Source organism: Tympanuchus pallidicinctus, unplaced genomic scaffold (assembly GCF_026119805.1).
Source record: "Tympanuchus pallidicinctus isolate F22 unplaced genomic scaffold, pur_lepc_1.0 scaffold5, whole genome shotgun sequence".
NCBI classification, from domain to species: domain Eukaryota; kingdom Metazoa; phylum Chordata; class Aves; order Galliformes; family Phasianidae; genus Tympanuchus; species Tympanuchus pallidicinctus.
Window position 1 is genome coordinate 39,881,549 of NW_026294769.1, and position 16,033 is coordinate 39,897,581.

The 16,033-nt window shown below is 37.6% G+C and overlaps 1 protein-coding gene across 1 annotated transcript in view; it reads right to left on the reverse strand.

The window, feature by feature from the left end:
• NSMAF (neutral sphingomyelinase activation associated factor) overlaps nucleotides 1–16,033 on the reverse strand; it is a 37,328-nt gene that overhangs the window by 14,510 nt on the left and 6,785 nt on the right. The window contains exons 2-14 of the mRNA XM_052704523.1: nucleotides 11,782–11,871; nucleotides 11,605–11,683; nucleotides 11,377–11,444; nucleotides 11,236–11,272; nucleotides 8,237–8,287; nucleotides 6,015–6,086; nucleotides 5,605–5,652; nucleotides 5,463–5,515; nucleotides 4,841–4,970; nucleotides 3,823–3,894; nucleotides 2,909–3,017; nucleotides 1,564–1,740; nucleotides 608–687 (exon numbers count right to left, since the gene is read on the reverse strand). Of these exons, the coding sequence (XP_052560483.1) occupies nucleotides 608–687; nucleotides 1,564–1,740; nucleotides 2,909–3,017; nucleotides 3,823–3,894; nucleotides 4,841–4,970; nucleotides 5,463–5,515; nucleotides 5,605–5,652; nucleotides 6,015–6,086; nucleotides 8,237–8,287; nucleotides 11,236–11,272; nucleotides 11,377–11,444; nucleotides 11,605–11,683; nucleotides 11,782–11,871 (1,066 nt within the window). The remainder of the gene's footprint in view (nucleotides 1–607; nucleotides 688–1,563; nucleotides 1,741–2,908; nucleotides 3,018–3,822; nucleotides 3,895–4,840; nucleotides 4,971–5,462; nucleotides 5,516–5,604; nucleotides 5,653–6,014; nucleotides 6,087–8,236; nucleotides 8,288–11,235; nucleotides 11,273–11,376; nucleotides 11,445–11,604; nucleotides 11,684–11,781; nucleotides 11,872–16,033) is intronic.

The following is a 16,033-nucleotide window of genomic DNA, read 5'->3' on the forward strand; positions in this document are numbered from 1 at the left end:
GAATTGAAAGCAAAGAAATTGAGGACCTTCTAACTCTAATGGTATATTTGACTGCTTATAAAAAAGAATGTCTGCTTATTTTGAGAAATGGAAGAAATTTATTCACTATTATCTGCGTGTGGAATCTTCATGATACGCCAATCTCCATGAATCTGTATTTCCTCCCTTTGAAGCACTCTCAAACTCTGCATTTTTCTAAAACAGAAATACTTTGCATTCCTACTACTTAGCCATATTTTACATTATGCTTTTTTTAATCTTTTGCTCTTAAAGCTTCATATTTCCAGTTATAAACTGCCAAGTCATATAACTACTATAAAAAACAACCAACCAGCTACGCAGAACATTTAAAGGTACAACACACAGGAATGGTACTAAGAGAGATAAACTAGACTGGAATAATTTGAAATTTTTCACTTGTAAAATTGGTGCTGATAAATATTAACCTGAAAACAATTGTGAAGTTTTATAGGCAAGTTTGTTTCTGATAAGGTTAAGAGATTGTTGATAGATCTGCATACTTAAACGTTGCTTGACAAAGCTGCTTTTATTGCTAACACGCACAAGGCCAAAAGCGTACTATAGATAAAGTTCAAGACAGACATACCAATAATCTCTCCAGTCTCTCTTTATTCAGGGCACCAATTGGTTTACTGAGGTCACGGAATGTTTCAGGTTTTGTCAGATCTGAAAAAACAGACCATGAGTTGTTCCCGCCACAAAGGAATACGTTCTGATCAATACTAAAAACTGAAAAACACCCTAACAATAGAAAAACAACAAAATCCACAGAAGCACCCAAGTTCTTTCCTCTTCTCCCCAACTGCAAGAGAATAAAATTCTTACCATAAGCACATACTTGTATCCTTACTTCCCAGTAGACTCATCTCGAATCTCTTGCTTAAGAACTAGAAGTTAAACATCATTGACAGCTATTGCAACTAACATCACCTGACGCACAAGATGCATGCTACCAGTTGCTAACCAGTACTGTCTTCTTTCTACATGCTACAGTTAAAAACTACCAAACAGACTGCAGTTTCTGAGCAGATGCTTCCCATACTCTGCTGGTTTTAGAGGAACACAATCCTCTAAAGAACAAGTTTCCAACACACATTAAAAAAGGCCCTTAAACAAGAAGCCTATTTAGACACAAGCCTTGTTAGCTTCTTTTTAAACTTGCAATATTAAAAACCTGCCCAAGAATGCCTAGATCTTATTCATTTCAACGTATCCAAATCATTCAATGGAAGGCCATTATAGTGGTTCTTATGCATCTCTTAGAATCACAGGCAGTCTTGGAATGTTCACTACTACTAATTTTCAAAGTGACAGGACAAGTGCCAAACACTCTGACAAGTCAAGTTTCCCACAGAAAAAGTGGAACAATTGAAGCATTTTTTCCACCAAACTCCAGAGTAAGAACGCATGAAAACACGCAAGGTCAGTAACACCAGGTGCATCCTGCTACACGTGGAACATCATGCAGCATAACACGTTCCTGATGCCTCCCCCCAAGCTGCCAAGCATGATGCACTAACGTGTCGTCTCTTATACACATACCTAATTCTGCACTAGAGTAGTCTGCTATGATCCAGGGAAATACAGGATACTGGGAGAGATCATTGCAGCTCCTATCAGCTAGATTATTGAGATGAAGCAGATACTGGTAGTTTGATATATGTCCTCGCTGCCATTGCAACATGTAACTCTCAGCTGTATGCTCCGTAATATGATTTTCTAAAATAAAATCAAACATCAAGGGTTTTGAGGTTTGCAGTTCCACTCATAAAATATCACAGACATTAGCATTATTCAAGGTACTATAAAGTTATTCTTGGCACAGAAGCTTAAAATCAAAAGTTAGAATTAAGTGGTGATTTTATGTTTCAATAGCTGCTATACTTAACACATCTTGTAAGTCCTGTTTAGATAGTTCTGGAGGAGTACTAAAACTGAATATGGAAACAATGGATGGGAAAGAATCTGACTGTTAATGAAGCTAATTTTCTCAGCACATATGCTATTATTTTGGAATGTTTCTGTTCATGGTATGCAAAAGATCCATTCATTTTCTATGAATAAAGGACTTAATAGAAGTAAGAACGTAATTGTTTTAGAAGGGTAGGTTTCATCATCCATTGCTGGGCCTGAGGAGAGTTCAGATATTTATGTGCGTATTTAAAAATCCATTTGTTTACAAGAGTTTTCTCCTATATGGAACACCACCCCTGTAAGGACTGGCTGTACAGCCTGGAAAAGAGACGGGTCCAAGCAGACCTAAAAGTGGCCTTTCAGTATCCAATGGGAGGCTGTAAGAAGGAAGGGGACAGACTCTTTAGTCGGGTCTTTTGTGACAGGACAAAAGGAAATGACTACAAACTAAAATGAGAGATTTAGACTGAATATAAGGAAGATGGTTTTTTTTACAATAAGGTTAGGGAGGCAGTAGAACAGGCTGCCCAGAGACGTGGTGAATGCTCCGTCCCTGCAGATGTTCCTTTGATCCAGCTGCAATGTCCCTGTTCACAGCCAGGGAGGACTTACTGGGGCACGAGAGGAATCCACCCGTACAAAACATAATTCAGCAGAATCAATCTTATATATTCATATACTCTTTTCTGTTCAAGATAGCCTTTTTTTTTTTTTTTTTGAAGGTACATATTAAGTTGCAGATCAAAACAATCAGTTTCACTTTAATGTTATCTCAACTTCCATACTCAGCCCTTCAAATACAAACAAAACATGCAACTTTTCAATGTCCATTTTGAATTTTGCTTTCTTCCATTAAGAATTCTTATGGCTAATACATCTTTTAATTCTTCCCACAAATCAAGAGAGAAAAATCCAGACAAATTTCTCCTTGCAAAGAACTACAAACTAAATTAATAAATTAAATGCTGCAAACCTATATATGCTGCAATAAGGTAATAGAGCTCATCTCGATCTTGACAGTTGTAGAATTTCAAGTAGATGTCAGAACATATATCATTTTCTGAGCAAAATACTTCGAGTCCCTTAGAAATTAAAGAGGGAGAAAAAGTAAATTGAAAGCAGTTACTAACAAGCTATAACATTCATGCTTTTACAGAATATTCTAGTTACTAATGTCTAAAACTCAGCACTGGTCATAGTTTTGCATACAAGTCTAACATTTTCATCTCTCCTACTTCCAACCATAAAAATATTCCATTGATACCCAATCAAGTGAAAAGATTAACAGCTGTTCACAGACAGTCTCTACCTAGGCTTGTTTAAGGGCAGGTAATGTTTTTGTTGTTGTTGTTTGTTTGTTTTTTAGTTTAAATGTGTTTTGAGAGAAAAGTTTTGTTCAAGTCTGAAATTTCAGTGTAAACACTGGAAGCACAGAACTGAGGTACTGAGGAAGCACACACTGCAGCACTGTCATCATCCCTCAATCACATACAGCAGGGTTCTTCACTCCATATCAGTTTCAATCTACATTAGTGATCAGACTCCCTCCATGAATCAATCCAAGGAGAAAGCACACCAAGGGAAGGCAATTCATTCTATTCCAAGGTAGGTGTTTGAGATAAATAGAAAAAACTGCTTCCTGAAAGTACTCCCTTCTCTCCTCCCCTACATGAACTGCTTATGAAGGAAGTTTTTCATCCTTGACAGAATTCACTTTTTCTGTTTTCATCTTTTTGACAACACAGGGAACAAAAACACTTCAAAACTAGGAAGTGTTGGGTGCTGTTCACTATATAATCCATAGTTTTTAAAATTACCTCTGCCTAACAACGTGTACAATTTCAACTGATCCATTTAAGAAATTACATACACAGTATTTGAGCTTACCAGTGGCATTAGACCATGTCTTCTTTTATAGATGCGGCGTACATTCTGCAGTGTTATTTGTACTACTGGTTTCTGCAGGGGGAAATGGGGCAGAAGGATGGAAGAGAAAAGATGGAGATATATGTTCTTCTACCTTAACCTGAAGTTTTTCTGAACTAGAGACACTTGGCAATACAAAAGCTATATCCTCCCATATCATGTTAGCAGCCCAACAGTGGTTTTAAGCAGCTACTTCAAAAATAAGTCAATCTTTGCTGTAGCTTCTTGTCTGAGCAGAAAAGCAGGTTATGACTAAATAACACTGTATCATCAACCAAATTTATGGCCAGTTAGAATAATCAAGCAAAAGATGAGCAGAACAGAATTATATTAAAAATAAGGAAGCCATCAGGTTAGTGGGCGTAACATTTGCTGATGGTGCCATCTGATGGACAGAAATTGAATGGCATTCTGTCATAATAAGCCATCATAATAACCTAAAAGCAGATTTTACTTCTCAGGACAAGTTTTTCGTATCTTAGAGGCCTGATAGGACTACTGCTGCTATTTCTGTGACAAAGTTCCAAAGCAGCTGTATGACTGTGATATGCACTCCATTTTCCATTAGGGAAAGAAACGTCCAGATTTATAGAAAACCTAGCTACAAACTTCCTAGCTCATACAAAGTGAATGAAAACTCGCACCAGACAGGAGCAGCACCACAGAGCAAGATCAGAAACATGTCTCAAATTATATGCTACCAACAGTTATTTTTAAAAATATTAACGGAGAACAAGCAAAGGATACTTTGTGCTTTGTCAATTGTAAGAAAGTCAGCTCAGAATAAAACCTCAGAGTACTGAATATAACAAAGCAGCATAAATTACAAGAAAACTAAGGACCTTTTACCAGAAATGAAAACAGTCTTCTTGGAGATGTGCCCCACATGCATTTAAAAGGAATAATACAAAAAATGGAAACTGTCCATAGAGGAGCAGTGTGCTCACACCATACGCAAGACCATCTATGAGGCACTTACAGGATATCCATTAAGAGGCTGGAAGTACAAGTTAGCATCAGTAACACACACATGCCCTGGATTAGTCACCAGTGGTGTCACCATTTCTGCTTTACATTCCATACGCAGCGTTTCAGAAATGCTTTGAAATCTACAAGTGAAGAAAGGGAGTAAGTTTACCTCTGGTTCTTACATATGCAGAGCTATCCTTAAATTCTTCAGGTTAGTTTATAGCTTTGGCACATCTGAACAGGGATGCCTTAGGCATGAAGAAGGTTCTTTGTTGAGAACTCTAACTGGCAGTCCAGAAAGGAAAGTCATATGTTCTGCTTCATTCTCAGAACAGTAACCCATCACTACTTAAATTATGTTATACACTGCTTTATTTGGCATTTACTGATACCTAACTTGGAAGAAATTCATGGATAAACAGAAGAGTCTGAAGAGGAAAAAATGAAAAAAAAGTAACACATACACCTTCACAGAACGTCCTATTCTCCATACCAAGTTTTTCAGAATGTTAAAAAGATAAATCTGCAATTTGTGCTTGTGCTGCTCAAAGAAGCACCTACTATGTAATGGAGCTGTAGACTAAATAACCAACAGATAAAAAACATTTTCCCACAAGTTATTAGAAAGATACCTGTTTTTATCAAATGAAGTTCTAGCCAAACGGGATTGCAGTATAGCAGTTATCTAATATGAAAGAAAAAATAACATGGTTTATGATTGAAATGCAATTAGAATTTCATTAGAAACAGTAATATTCTGAAATAATCACTTACCATGGCAGCTTGATCTCCCATCTTATCTAGACAAGAAGCCCTGTAGAGCTAAAGGACAGTGAACTAAGTGAAATAGCACTGATGTCTCACACAGTTTGAAAGTCTACAGCAACGTGGAGGGCCTTAGCATTCTTGTTGACTAAAAGAGTACTAGAAGAGCTATTATTATTTCTCTTTAAAGTTAACACATTCACTCGTGTTTATTGTCAAGTAATTTGTCTATATATGATTATCTTGCATAGCTAATGAGAGTAGCTTACAACTGACTTTAGAACTAGAAGGTATACTCAACTGTGGCATTTTCAAAACTAGATACTCCAAGAATTTCACCTTTAGAAATACTTAAAGGAAGCTTCCCATTAAATATCAAAAAAGATGATGTGGAGAAGTGCGTAGTGATAACTACATACCTGATGTAGAGTTTGCACAACATCTCCTAGTTTCCCAGCTACATCCAATTGGAATAGGTGTTCTGTTTTGCCCTAAAATTGAAAGCATATTTACCACAAAAATAGTTTAAAATACAGTACAGTGAAAAAAATTTTTAATTAAAAGTAAACTTTGTCAAAGTATGTTTCCATAGGTTGCAGTATACATTTGAAAGACCTGTTGTGTTTTTTCATCTTTATAAATCTAACTTCCCTGTGGTAACTTCCTTGTGCAGTCCTTGGTATTCTTAATATAATACAACATAACAGCTTCGAAGCACTCCATTTAATGTAGCAACAACATCTCCAAGTCTAGAACTAATACATGCTCCAACTAGTTTAACATCACATACACAAGCAAAGCGTATAATCACAGGAAGGCTTATATTGGAAGGGACCTTAAAGAACACCTAGTTCCAACCTCCTTGCCACTAACAAGCAGCTCTCTGAAGTGTAATTTCAAAATATTTCTGGTTTTGACTTAAATCTGCTAAAAATGTGTATGGATCAGCTGATAGTAACCCTTACACACAACTCGTCTACAGTGGAGGTGGTTGGGATCCCTTGAAAATCCCTGAGCATAGTATAAAACTGCACTGACAATTCTGTGGGGTTCTGTGATTTCTTAAGTTAGACTTCCAGAACAGTGACCAGTAAGTCTACTTCAAGACATTGATCAATGTGGATGTAACTATGAACAACCTAAGAAAAAATGAAACTCTAGATGACCGTTAGCATAATTTATGCAGTCAGAGCTGAACTGACAGCAACCCAAGAGCAAAGCATGGTTCAGAAAGCAAACTGTGCTAGATTAATGAGAGACAAGAAGTTCAACAGCAATTTGGATAAAAGCCTCAGTAACATTTCACTGACTACACGTTTTTCGTTTAACAGGAGAAACCTGGCTCTCATTCCCTAGTGGATGGTCTTCAACGGTCACTTATGGCCTATAGGGTAAAACCTGTGGAAAGCAGTTCTGTGTCTAGCTCTACAGCCTGGAAAGACTTGGTGTTTTGTAATAGATCTCCAAAAATAAACAAATAAATAAACGAAATCAATTGAAGACATGGAAGCAAAATCATACTACCAGATTCTAGCACCCAATGAACCACCTGGAACAGGCAGTGATTCAAGTATACCTAGCAGCAGCAAAGAAATACTCGTAAGTGGCTGAAGGCAAACTAGACTTCTTGTTTTGCTATGAAGAAACATAACAGCACTTTCGTGAAGGAAGCTGTAATGGTTAACTATTAGGAATTATTTAAGTATCTTGACTTCAGAAAAACTAAAATGGAGAAGTTTCCAAACAGTTCTTCCAATTATTTTCTTTTTCCCCTGTGTCAATAATGCTATTGATAGTTATGCGATAGTTAATAAATCTTGCACTTGGAAGCAAAACAGAGAATACAAGAGAACAGAAATGAGGTTTTGCATAAAGAATTAGTGACATTAAGTAAACAAGGAAAATAAAAATATAATTCAAAATCATAGTTTAGAAACACCACCAAAACAACCTGAAGTAGTTGTTGAGAATAATTCAGACATCATCTACTAATCGTCTTTCCTGTTCATAGTAGCAACATAAGTTTACTGACTTGATCATTCTTGAAACCTTTTAATTGAAGAAATATGGCAACAAATTTAACTGCCTGCTCATTTCTAAACTGTGGAAAAAGGTTGAGGCAGAAAGGATGTTTATAAGACTCTCATTTTTCCATTTTGTGTTTGTATCTTCATCTACCTCACATTTCAGCTGAAAACCACTCAATTGTTTACCTTGCAGACTTCAAACTCAATAATTTGAGTAGAAAGCAACAGAAGCAAGCTCTAGATTCTGATGTGAGCAAACTTAACCTGCAATTTCTTTGAACTGTGACCCATTCAGCTGGAAAACATAAAACTGAGGAGAAACAGTGCCCACTGAATATGAGCGGACAGTTGTCTGTCTGATTGTTGAGCCCATAGAGCTGCACGCTGAGGCAATTAGCAAGAGACAAGTCTGCAGCACGTATTCCAATAAATATCACATATGCATTATGGAAAAATTAAGACACTAGTTCTATCTAATATGCACAATTATTTGTTTTTTTGAAGTTTTATTGTCATATTGCTCCAATTAGAGTTATCTTACTCTTTCATAATAGAAAGCATTGGTCTCTACAAAATATCAATTTGCTAAGAATAATGAAAAACTGTGCACTTACTCTTATTGTTTTGTAGGGTGCAATAACATTCCTTTCTTTAATGAGAAAAACCTGAAAGAACAAGAGACTGTTATGGCTTTTGTCCAAAAACAAACTAATAAGCAATCACCCACCAAAAAAAAAAACCAAACAAAACACCACCTCTCCCCCCAGCCATCAATAATAAATGTAAGTCCTGATAAATACAAAGCTAAGAACACTGCTTAAGCAACCAAAATACTAGGTTGCAACATCCTGCTTTAGCTACCCTAGATGAACAGCAAAAAAAACAATGACCTTTTGTAGCTGCTGTGAAAGGGATGAGTGTTCAGTGCATTTCACAGGCTTACTTTGACAGTCAATTAGCGAGTTTTTATTCCCATCACATGACCTTCAAGAAGCTGTAAGATGGAAAGCAGTAAGCACAGCCACCAGCCTAACCCCATTCAACAGAATATTTCTGCCTGCTTTTTTTCTGGCAGCTTATCCCCTAGGGTTCTGCTCTGAAGGGAATGTCCCTTCTCACAGAGGGCCTCACTCCATGACTGCTGCACGAGCCCTCTCAAATGAGCTCTTTCTGTGCCAAACATTTTGCTTCCGGTTCCAACAATTATGAATGTCATTTCCTTTCTCACCCTACAGCTTACTTATGATCAGTTTTGTTTCTTTGATGCTACTCCCAGACCTGGAGAGGATCCTCCACTCAAAAAAAGCCACTAAAACCAACAAAAAAACCATATGAAAACTCTTCCCTTCATAGCCCCTACAGAAAGGCTTAACTGTTGTCACACTGGTTTGTAGATTATCACCTTATCATTTATCATCTGAAAGATGTCAAAGCCAAAAAATGAGTCATGTTCCACTCTGTCTATAGGAAAGGCTCAAATCAAATCAAAAGAGCTAAAATCTCAGACCTGGGTAGGATCCTAAATGGGTATGAGCTCCACAAAACACACTAGACTGCATGACCAACTGTTTCCTGCTCCATGCCTTAGATACCTGCCTTCTCCAATGGTCTTCTCAAACACCAGACACCCACACACTCCAGACACATGGTTTGCTTAGGCCCAGTGCCTTGGTTTGCTTCCTACAGCAAGCACCAGGCCTGTGGGTCTGCCTCCAGAGGCAAGCAAAGAAGGCAAAAGCAAGTTATATGGTTTGGCCTGGCAAATGATGGTAAAGAGAGTGGATAGCATCAGCCTGAACTATTGTAGACCCACAAGCAGGAGAGCTGGTCTTTGCCACAGGGCAACTCACAGCACCGATATGCCAGACGAAATTAAATGGTATGACCAGTGTGCCTCTGTTAGTGCTACTTTAAATAACAGCTAGCTCCTTTAATCTGATGTTTGCTTTTACAGACCTACATTAGAGCAAAAGAAAGTCAACCCAGTAAAAGCCGCGCGCTTTATGCTTAGCTCTTACTTCTTGTACAATAATTAAAGGCTCTTCCACTCTGAGACACCCCAATTCCAAATTACATGGGAAAAGTAGACAGTACACATCAAAATACATACAGAAGCAGAGCAAAAAAGTTGCCATGTTGTATTAGTTACCTATTTTGTACGGCAGATCTCCAACACTACCTTGAGAAAAATTACTGAAAAATAAGTTTATATAATCCCAAATTATTTCTATTTACTGTATCGTATAGCCATTAGTCTTTAAGTTACTTGTTACACAGAGCAAAGCTTCCTGTCCAGCTATGGATTAATACTATTTTGAGCCTAAAAAAAAGGCAAGCATGTTTAAGATGATCTGATTATTCAATATGTGCACTTTCCTATAAGACAGAAATTGCACTCAGAAGAAATATTCATAATTAGGTCATAATTTATCATGGATACAACCTGTGGGTACTTCATACCTGACACACTTTCATACAAAAATACAAGCATATGTCATTCCATCAAAACATTTCAGAGCACTTCCCCAGTGACAGGAGGATGACTGACACTCCACACAGTGGGGCTAACAATGTTTGCTGTTCTAAAAGCTAATTTTTTTTTTCCTTTGTAATGTTTCTATACTCACCTGTTCTGCAGAATATATATGAATATTGTATGATAGAGGAACGGGTAATAAAAATGGCAATGACATTATAGACAATACTTCAGATATTTTTTTTTCCCCCTTTACCACCTGGAAGTTTACACAGAATAATCAGAAATACCTTAAAAAGAATGAAACCATTGAATACATTAAAAAACCATGAATACAATGAGTCTTAACTACACAGAACTCTGAGAAGTAGTTTCAAGATGTAATTAAGTGTACTGATTACTTTAACACAGGCCATGAACTTTTCTAGTGCAAATTAAATTACATGCTTGAATTCCTTTTTGACTGCCACAGTACTGAACTGAGCAAGGCTACTCAATTCAGCGCTCTTTAAAAAGAAATTTTACGAATTTGCTACAAAGTTTAAGAAAGTATTTCCCACCTCATTTCAGTTATTTCCTGAAATGAAAACGTGAACTTTTTTTGAAGCACGGGAACACTTACCAGCTCCAATTAATCAAAGTTTGAAGTACAGTACATTGGTCTTTAGTAAATACAAACAAGTTCAAGTAGATCATAACCCACAGCTGAAACCTGAATCCATGACTCAGAATAGCTACTGAAAATCATTTGGTGGACAGTTTACGAAAACATAGTCCACTGAACTTTAAGAATTCAGATGGCTTTGCCATTATCAATACATGCTACAGAAGGAAGAAAATGATATACAACTGTAGCAAGACCAAAACAAAGATGATGAATTAAGTCTACTCTCTTTTACTCAATTTTAAGATTGTCTTAAGTTCTACTGTAACATGTACAGCGCAGCAAATTCCCTTTAATCAAAGTCCCATTAATAGAGCCACTAATAGTTTAAAGTTTCCAGCATCAACAGCTTCATGTTAATGCTAAGTTTTGCTTCCAGAACCTCATCCTAGAATTCCAGCTCTGAGAAACACCATTAAGGAACATAACCTCTCACATTTATACAATGAAAATCCATTATACGCAGCTCTTACCTGATTACACACAACAGAAATCCCTCCAGATATCTCCCTAGAATGTAAGTAAGATACTTAGAGATGGACATTTCAGCTTTAAAAAAAAAAAAAAAAAGAAAAAAGTCAAATGCATATATACAGTAAATCAAATTCACATACCGTAAGAATGGATTTTTTGCTTCATTGTCTTCTGGTGCTTTTATACTAATGCAGTCTCTCAACGGTATCTGTGGCAAGTTACAAAAACATTCACAGATGTGTGCTCCTTAAAAGCAATCTTACTTTCCCAAGAAGTTGCAGTTACAGAATCACCAAGATTGGAAAATGCCTACAAGATCATCCAGTCCAACCATCCACCTAAACATACACCCCTGTTGCACTGCTTACCTTGATAATGGGTTGCAGATTCTCATCAGGTTCAAAAATGATTGACTTTGAGCAGATTTTTAGGGAACCTCTTATTTTCCTAAAGGAAACAATAAATAAAGAAGTAGTTATGTATATCTTGCAGATAGGTTAGACTAGAATAACTCCTGTAAATGAGGGAATGTAAAACTTCTGTACCTTTCATCTCTGCAACCTTTATTTATGATATGACTAGCTCTGTGTTGTTCAAAGTAATATTCTTCCAGGTTAAGCAGCAGCAGTGAAAACCTACAAATAAACAAACTCAAATTATTCCAACAAAACCAGAACACCACAGAATAGTTAATATTCTTAACAAAAATATTGGGATATGTTTGCTGTTATTGGTGCCCTGCTCCTCCATCAATCCCTAAGAGTGAATAAATTTATTTTTTTAAAGAACAAATCTATGTGGAAATTTTGTGTGCATGTGATGATGACTGATGTTCCTCCTAAAGATGTAAAGTTTGATATTTCAGGCTCTTCATCCATCAGGTGTGAACTAGCCTAGAACAGTCAATCTTTTAAAATAATAATTAATTTAACCCACATGAGTATAAGCAGAGCTAAAATCCACAATGACATGAGAGGTGGAGCAGGAATTAACAGCAAGGAACACAGAAGTTAAGATCTTTCTGAAGGAAAGCCAAGTGACACTAGTTTAAAATGTTAAGTGAAAACCACATGCATGATTTTTAGAACACGGCTGCATCATTCTACAGATACACTCTGGTGAAGTATAACCTTCCTCTCCAACCACTTTTCTGCACTTCCATTGCACCAGTACTTGCTCAAATGCACAGAAAGCCTGCTTATGGACTAATAAACAAACCTCAACTAAAAAAAACAATAAAAATAGTCTGATGTATTTCATTGTAGGACCACTGTCACGACAATACTCTCACAAGATAAATGCAAATAGGCTAGCTTTGATATAACACAAACCTACATCCTCAAACAGCTTAAATAACTGCTACGAGCACTTAAAAGATTTACTAGCAGAACTAGTTCAAGTTCTTTACAGAGAGAGTGGTGAGGTGCTGGAAAAGGCTGCCCAGAGAGGCTGTGAATGCCCCATACCTGGAGGTGTTCAAGGCCAGGTTGGATGGGGCCCTGGGCAGCCTGGTCTGGTATTAAATGGGGAGGTTGGTGGCCCTGCCTGTGGCAGGGGGGTTGGAAATTCATGATCTTTGAGGTCTCTTCCAACTCTGCCATTCTGTGATAGCATGGTGAATTTATGCTCACCTATGAGTTACAGTGGTAGGGAATAACTGAGTACTGGCACAACAGGAGTGGAAATATTTTACATCCTTCAGTCACAGGAACAACTGCTGTTTGTGCATGGGTCTGCCCTGACAGACAGAAGTACTTACCATTAGTCACATCCACGCTTTGAGCTAAGCTCTGTAATGCATTCATGATGTGTTTTACAAGAAATGCTTGTGATACTGTTAATAAGTGCCAAGCATCCCCAGAACAGTATTTCACATTTAAATAGCAAGCAGTAAGTGTGTCAAGAGTTCACAAAGTGAACCCATACCAGTCTGCTTGTTAAGTAAGCATATTATATACCAGAAAAAAATAGCACTATCCACAAGTTCATCTTGTTTACATAAGTTTTGTGTCATGACTGCGTTACACCAAACAGAACATCACGAAAGTTTGCTTTAACTGCAAGTAGCAATGAATCTACATGTTCAAAACTGCTTCTCTTCTTAATAGCCCATGTCCAAGACATTCTTCTAATTCTCTGTTGCTTTTTCAAGAAGTCGAGCATGTTACCAACACCCCTCCACTCCTGAAAACAAGTATTTTATGATGCCATTAAGAAAACATAAAAGTTACAATGGTATACGTCATGTCAGCCTATCCCACGGTTGCTGGTGCTGTATGGTTCTTGAATGCCTTCAGTTTCCAATGGAGTTTCAGGGACTTTGCCTTCACACGCAGTTTCTCAGAAAGCAATACCAGTTGCTTTCTGTTTTTTATAGTTTATTTTTCAAACTTACTGCAACCTAGGAAAGCACATCCTGTCAGAAATTGTAGAATGGCCAGGGTTGGAAGGGACCTCAAGGATCATGAATCTCCAACCCCCCTGCTGCAGGCAGGGCCACCAACCTCCCCATTTAATACCAGACCAGGCTGCCCAGAGCCCATCCAACCTGGCTTTCAACACCTCCACGGACCGGGCATCCATAACCTCTCTGGGCAGCCTGTTCCAGCACCTCACCGCTCTCATAGTAAAAAAACTTCCCCTTCATACCTAACCTAAATCTTCCCTCCTTCAACTTAAAACCATTTGCCCTTTGTCCTGCTATTATCTACCCTTTCAAAGGGTTGTCAACAGGTGTAAACTGAATTTCCAGGCTTCAGAGGCTTTACTTTGATCATCTCAGGAAACAAATCAGAGGTTCCAGCTCCACATTTTGAAGGGAAAAAGCCATTCACCAGAAGCATTCTACACATTAAAAGGTTAGATGAGTATGAAACTGTAGCAGATTCCACAGTGCTACCATTAAATCTCATTTTTCAGCATCACCCAAATCACTTGGGACGAGCTTAAAAGGCCTGGGCTTTTGCAAATACTGATACAGCAAGTGCTATCACACTTCTATTCAAAGCTTTTTATTAAAGTTATGTCAGAATGTATTTTTCTCTCTGATATATATATGTGCCTATGCACTTCGCTTAGTATCCGCAAGTCAAAGTTATTAAATTTTTAAGAAGTTGAACACCTTTCATTGAAAAAATATTCCACTTCTTCATCTGGGAACTGACTATGGACATAGGAAATAATCAGCTTCAGACTAATGATGTTAGCAGTCCAAAAATCATCTTCTAAGACACCTGGGGGTAAGGCGTGTTCCAAAGAATTAGTTTCCAAAGTGCTCTATTTTTTTCCTTAGCCTTCATCTATTCTTTGGACAAGTTCCACACATTCATACAGTCTTTCATAATTCACCTATTGTCAACACAACTATTAGACGTGCCTTTTAAGGTTTTAACAAACGCAGGGATCCTTCATATATCGAAGACAAGCCATGTTTCTACATCGAAACATCGGCTACATTATTTGCAGTGACCCCAAAACATTTACATAAAGCTAAATACATAAGACAAGAGTTTTCTTCGAAATATTTCAGGATGATCCTTCCCTACCTAGAAAGCATTCCATCTTCATATTCAACAGCTTTTGCATCAATTCACCTTCCCAAAGTCAGAATCATGGGCCCAATGGGAAGGACCTGGGGTGTACTTGCCCTCGCGTTACCCTCACTGCCACTGCATCAGATGTCTTTGTGAAGCAGTAATGCCCAAGGCAGGCTCAAAAACTCAAGATAAACACAGCCATTATGAAGAGTTCAACTAGGTACTGTAGAAAACTAAGTTTTTCCTTCCTTTAAAATACACTATTTACTCTCAGCATCCAGTTTACCATTTTAGTCTTAGCCTCTTTACATCTCTTCAATACCACTAAACACTATTCAGTTCTACAAATAAAGCTTTGCAGGACACCAACAGCCTCCTGCACTGCAATTTTTGTTCTCAACCAGGCTGTCTTAGGAAGAGCGCATTTTCCCACATTTTGTCTTTCTCTTCACCATTCACAAAAACTTCCATCTGGTTCTGCAGCCTCTTCCAAGCATCCACACAAGCAGTACAGAGGAAAATGTGGGAATCGCACAGGGATATTTCCTGCCAGCTTTGTTCAAGTGATTGTTGATACTCCAGAAGACGGCAGAAGGAAAAAAATACCCTGCTCCTCACAATCCATTAAAGGCCCAAGACGCGTAGCACGCTTCTTGCTGTTCTCCCATTCAAGTCCCTTTACCCAAACTGCATTTTCCTTTAATATTTTCAGGCTACCAAGTCACTTCTGTAGACTGACAATCCAGACATCAAGTCTCTGAACACACAATCATCCATTTTTAATCTAAGGCCCCAGTTACAATCAAGATGAACATATGTCTCCAAAAATTCTGTCGTAACAACTGCACCCTTCAGAAATTCCACCTCTCAGCCATAAAGTATTCCTCAAATGATTTCACTGTTTCTCCACCAGGACAAAAATAATATATTACTTAAGACATTGTAAGCTAAGATGAAATACAATTTCTCCTTGAGTCTAACTGCACGCTTGTATAGATCAAGCTCTATTTCACTCGCTTCCAAGATATTACCAGCATGTTCCAATTCCCTGGAGCTTTTTGGTTTTCCTTTTCCTTTTGCTGTCTTTCAGTGATTGTCCTTCAGTAGTAGTTCCTCCTCTCACTTCTATTTCAGTGAATATATGTTTAAGTTTTATCTATGATACCAAAATCTTCCAACTTGTATTTCAACTGATTGCGACTGGCTTACAGATTTAGACCAGTTTAAGTTACTGCTTATAATGAACCCTGAAATTACGAAG